We start from the raw sequence: 5,853 nt of genomic DNA, 5'->3' as shown, positions 1-5,853 counted from the left end.
TGCAAAACTGAACTCTATAAATTTCTCTCGTGACAGCTATTGAATATTAATTGAAATAATTATACGATAAACACTTCAAGCATATATAAATGTTTATAACACAAAAAAAAGAAATGATTAACTGCCCTGAATAAATTAATTAAGCATAAAATTGTCACGTGATAATTGTTGGGAAAAAAAGGTAAAACAAAATGCGAGCATAAAGAAACTAGAAACTAATTAAGGTAGACAGGTAAAACGCAAAAAAGAAATAACGAAAAAAAAACAAATAAAAAATTGTTGGTGGTTTTATTAGTTAATATATGTATCAATAAAATAAAATAAAATAAAATACAAACAATTTATAATTATTATCATTGGCAAATTGTCAATCTAAAAAGGGAGAAAATTGGAGTCGTACATAAGTAAACGCATACTTGAATAAATATGTATATAATGTACGATATACAATACATATATATTTTTTGCACATAGATTTACCTAGACCATAAACGAAACAAGAAAAAACTAAAACCAAAATCGAGATCCAATTGCATTTTAATTCGTGGTCGAAATTGTCCACAAAGAAAGGCAAAGTAAAATTTTTAAATGAGAAATCAAATTAAATAAAAAATCAGAAAAGATGAGAAAAAACCCTAAAGATTTTCCCAAATGAAAAAGTACCGAAAATTGTAAAATTCAGCCAAAAAATGGTTCTAGCAATTAAGTCGTATTATTTAGATCTAAGTGAAATTATATATAGACAAAAAAGAGTTAAAATGGCACTGCAGCGGCAGAAAACCCAATCTATCTTAGCCAAGACCCTTATGCCCTATTCAATCATTTTCTTTGCAAAATAAATATAGCAGATTCCTTAAAATAAATTTACTATAAATATTTTTTAAATTTAATGCAGCAAAGTAATAGTAAAAAATACTTTAAACTTAAAAAAAAAATTTTAATAAATAAAAAACTCATTTATTAGAGCTTAAGGCTTTTTAGTTAGTCATCAAGTTTCATTCATTTATTTTTTAAATTAACTATAAAATAAATTTTTTATTTTTAAAATAATTTCCAATCTCTTCACATTTTAATTTTTCTAAAGAGCTAAAATAATTACAAATGTCATTAAATATATTTATTCAAGCTTAAACAATTTATTTATATTCTTAATAAGGTGCAGAAAAGTATATTTTTATTTTATTTAAATCATTATAAATTATAAAAAAAAATTATTAAATTATTAATTATAAAAATAAATTATTTTTTCCCAAAATAATTTTTCAAGTTTAAAAAACTTGACGAAACTCAGTTTTATGTCCAATACATCTAATAATTAAAGTCCTTAAATCATTTTTTTTTAATTAAACTCTAAACAAGGTGAAAATTACATAAAGCCCAAGTCAACTTAAAATAAAATTATAAAAAAAAAATAAAAAAAACTTAAATAAAAAAATATTTATTTTCAATGCAAAGGAGCCGCTGCAGTGTCAGAGGCAGAAGTTACAGAGATTACCCACAACAATAATGAAATGAGATGCGAGAGAAAGAAAACAAAAAAATAGAAAGTAGAACACATATTTTAGATGTACGTCAGAATTAAATGTAAGAAATTAAAAATAAAAAGTAATAAAACTGAGAGAAAAACGTAAATAAACGCAATTGGGAAAAACACACACACAGAGAGAGAAAAGTGACGGTAAATTTGTAATTGGATATGGAACGGGATGGGGAATCGAAAAGCGGTTGGCAGCACCGCCAGATGCCACGTGCTGCGACCCTGGTCGGCAGCTGTCAAAGACGCGAGGCGACAAGGTAGAGTAAAGTAAACAAAAGCTCAAAAAGGAAAGCAAATGCGAACAAACGCGAAGAAAACGAACCCACAGCGATTTATATGTCAGCTGGCCCAAACCGAAACCGCTCGTCAGGGGGCAGGCACTACTGTCAAATATCTGGGGCTACCGATTCGGAAAACAGACGCAGATAGCGACGCGCGTGAAAAAGCAAATTCGTTGAAAATTATAAACGCGATAATACAAAAAAAAGCCGGAAAATCAAAACCGAAACTCGAAATACAATTCGACTTAGTGTTAAGATCTGATCATCACTCCTTGCTGACCAAACACTCCTTCCGGCCATGGAGCGTACTGCAGTGCCGCGTGGCAAACGCCCACGGGTTCAGGTCTCCATGGACGACAAAGAGCGTGCCATAGCACGCATACGCAATGGCGAGACCAAGGCTGGCATCTCACGTGAATTGGGCGTGCCAGAGTCGACGGTGCGTGGGTGGGTGAAGCGAGCCGATCAGCGCATGGCCCGCGAGGCTGGAGAAGGTAAGCCGTAGAGTAGGGATCGTAGCTCATCTCCGATATCTGTATATATGTGTGTGTGTGTGTGTGCATGATAGGCCCCGAGACTGTGTCGCCGCCCTCGCTGGTGGCGCATTCACTGAAGCTGCCCGCCAAGCGGGATCACAATGGCCAGCAGCGGACACGCTCCATAGCGCCGATGACCGTGGCCGTGCCGCTGCCCATGCAGCTCTTCCAGCAGGCCGCCAACAGCCAGCTGCAGCTCAATGGCTGGCTGCACATATTCAATGCGGGCATTCTCAACTTTACGCTGATCGCCACCGCGGCCTACCTGCGAGCGCGCGTGCGCGGCACCACGGATCGCCAGTCGCTCTGGCAGATCATCTGTGAGTATGTGGACGAGGCTGGGCGCAATGTGGCCGCCAATGGTGGACAGTATGTGGCAGCCGGAGGCGGAGCGACAGCAACAGCAATAGCAACAGCAACAGCAGCAGCAGCAGCGGGCGCAACAGCGGCGGCAGCAGCAGCAGCGGCAGCGGCAGCGGGCAGCGCATTCAGTCGACAGCTTAACTCATCGCCGGCCATGGGCCGCAATGGCGGCAGCTTTGTGGCGCCGCGACTGCACATCACGGCGGAGGACGACGAGGATGCCAGCCTAGAGGCCGAGCTAGAGCCGAGTCCATGACGACCGAATCGATTCGATTTATGTACATGTATATGCAAATAAAACGCCTGTCAATGGGATTATGTTGTTTAAAGCAAATAATTGCATTTTAATTAGCAGCGAAATAAGTGCGATAATTGGCTCCCGGCCCCAGTTGCCCCCGTCTGTCCGGTCTCTGTCCGTCTGTCTGTCTGCTCTGAATCCGAATCTGATGCGGCAGACTTTATTAACCATATTATTATTTCATTTCATTGCATGTCATGCAAATTTCCAATTGAAATTGTCGTTGTTGTTGTTGTCGTTGTTATTGTCGTTGTTGTTGTTGTTGTTTTACTTTTTTCATTATTGTTATCCTGTCGTGTTCTCTGCCTCTCCCTCTGACCAGAGTCACGTAATTAAGCGGTTTTATTTGCGGCTTTGCCACACATTAATTGCGTATGTTAAATGTAAAATTTATTTAGTACAAAAAAAGAAGAAGCGAATTGAAAATATATAAATATTTTTTTATGTACTCAAATTTGCATTTCCAGCTCGCTCGACTGCGGATTAAACATGAATTCGTTTTAGTTTTTATCAAAGTTTTATTATTGTTGTTTTTTGCTCTCTTTGATCTCTTTCACAATTGAATTGGGCAAAAAAGAAGGAAAGTATTTCAGTGTCAGAATTTATTAATTTTATAGATTTCATATGCCATTATTATGTGTAATTAAGTGAGGCTGTCGGCAGTTGTACGTAATCGATTTACAAGTAGATTTGCCAGACAGCTAGCGACTTTCCAGCTCTAAATCTTTGCAGAAAGATATAAATAAATATAAAAATATATAAATAAAAAAATATATGAAAATAAAAGTATATGAATATAAAAATATATAAACAAGTGAATATATAAATACAAATATAAAAATATATAAATCTATAAATATATAAATAAATAAATATATAAATAAATAAATATACAAATATATAAATATAAACAATATATAAACAAGTAAATATATAAATATAAATATAAATATAAAAATATATAAATCTATAAATATATAAATAAATAAATATACAAATATAGAAATATAAAAATATATAAACAAGTAAATATATAAATATAAATATAAAAATATATAAATTTAGAAATATATATCTACATATATAATTTGTAAAGCTCCACTGTCTGCTCAATTTATTTAATTATGTTCTATGCAAACATTGACTAATTTATATAAAGTCAAATCTGTGCTGTGCTGTGCTGGCTTAAACAACAGATAAAAATCAATATAATCTTCATATAAGCTAGTTTTTCATATCAAAATTCTGTTCTAGAATATATATTTTATTGTCTAGACTACTATTTCTTTAGACTTTAGACCGAGACTTTAAGATCAACTGAGAGCTATGTATGTGAGTTCTTCTTCTGTTAAGCTAGCTGACAACTCGGCCTGGGCAGCACTATGAGCACAGTCCAATTACTTTGCTGCATATGCAGGCAACATAAAGTAAAACACCTAATTGAAGGCTAATCAGAGGCGAACATTGCTCGCTATTTACCTCTGCCTTTGCTCGCTTCTGTGTGTGTGCTTTGGGGCAGGGCAAAGCGAGAGCTAAGCCAGCTAAGCCAATATCCAGTGGGCAATGTAGCACGCAGCGATTATCCGGCAGTTCATCGAAAAATATTACTTCCTTAGCACGAAACTTTTTCCATTTTCATTTTGCACGGCGGACCATAAAAAGTATGGAAAAAGGACGGCCCAAGCAAATGGCAAATGGCAAATGGTTGCTGCAGGCGCAGGCAGAGGCGAGCCGTAAATATGTATGTATGTAGCACGCGTGTATGTATGTGTGTGTGTGTGTATGTAGAGGGATTCGGTTTCTGTTGCGGATTTCTTGTGGAGGCCTATCAAAGTTGATTATCGTGAAATACTTTGCAGTCATGAATTGAGCGGCAGATTTGTGCGGCCTGTGGCCTGTACCTGATTTAACGCCTAAGCCGCAGGGATTTGCGACCCAGATCGACTCCGAGCTGTCTCAGCTAAAACATTGATTAACTTGTTGAAAAAGTGCAGCAAGGCAAGCGCAATAAACGCATTTCGGCATATGAGCACGAGCTGCCTCGTCGCATGGCCAAGCCATAAAGGTGTTCGCTGTTAATGGCCTCAAACTGAAACGGAGCAAAGCAAAAAGCATCATTCCAAGCAGCTCCAATTGGAATTGCGGTTTGCAGCTGCACAGCGTGTGCTGGCACGCACCCGCCCCCAACGCCCAGCTGGAAGTCATAAATCAAATACGTTTAATTAAACTTTTCCACGTGGCACCCGAGGGGCGTGGCAAGCTTTGGCGCGCCAACTAAGTAAAAATGCAATTAGAAGTGGCATTGGTCACGTTGCCACCGACGTGCATAATGTTTGCAGCAGCAGCCGCGAGCTGTGAACCATTTATAGACAGTAAAGCCAAAGTGCGCCCAAAAGTATGCTACGAATTTCAATATGCCGGATAATGAAACTTATCGCACTGACTGCAATCGTGTATGCTTTAGCTCCCATTGACGTTCGATTGATCGAATCAAGCACAATCAACAGCTGAACTAATTTAGTTGGCAGTAAGCAAAACACTTTTGGTTTAGTTCTGCTCTAAAAAGGTGCTTCGTGGCTCCATTCACTGAGTCAGCTTTCGCTGCTGAGCTATTGATTAGCTTAAATAATGACAAATGCTGAATTGGTCAATAGAAATACTAATTCATATTATTTTACAGCTTATAGCTGAACTAATTCTTTAAATGTAACTAAGCCAACAAGCACTGAACACATAGCACACAGCACATAGTGTGCATTGCGTATACGCAGCATATGCCAGCTTGAAAGGCGAGCCTTCGTCAGAAACATGAGACTCCAAAAGGCAACAAATGTCAAA

At 37.3% G+C, this 5,853-nt stretch overlaps 1 protein-coding gene across 1 annotated transcript; it reads left to right on the top strand.

The window, feature by feature from the left end:
• Positions 1–1,397: 1,397 nt before the first annotated feature.
• On the top strand, positions 1,398–3,040 carry LOC111597076. Its single transcript, XM_023311606.2, has 2 exons — positions 1,398–2,312; positions 2,387–3,040. The coding sequence occupies exons 1-2, from the start codon at positions 2,117–2,119 to the stop codon at positions 2,971–2,973; spliced, it is 783 nt and encodes a 260-aa protein (XP_023167374.1). The 5' UTR covers positions 1,398–2,116; the 3' UTR covers positions 2,974–3,040.
• Positions 3,041–5,853: the final 2,813 nt, after the last annotated feature.

This window comes from Drosophila hydei, unplaced genomic scaffold (genome assembly GCF_003285905.1).
Source record: "Drosophila hydei strain 15085-1641.00,03,60 unplaced genomic scaffold, DhydRS2 tig00000060-arrow-pilon, whole genome shotgun sequence".
NCBI lineage: Eukaryota > Metazoa > Arthropoda > Insecta > Diptera > Drosophilidae > Drosophila > Drosophila hydei.
The sequence above is the reverse complement of the archived record's forward strand: the minus strand, read 5'-3'. Positions and strand labels throughout refer to the sequence as shown.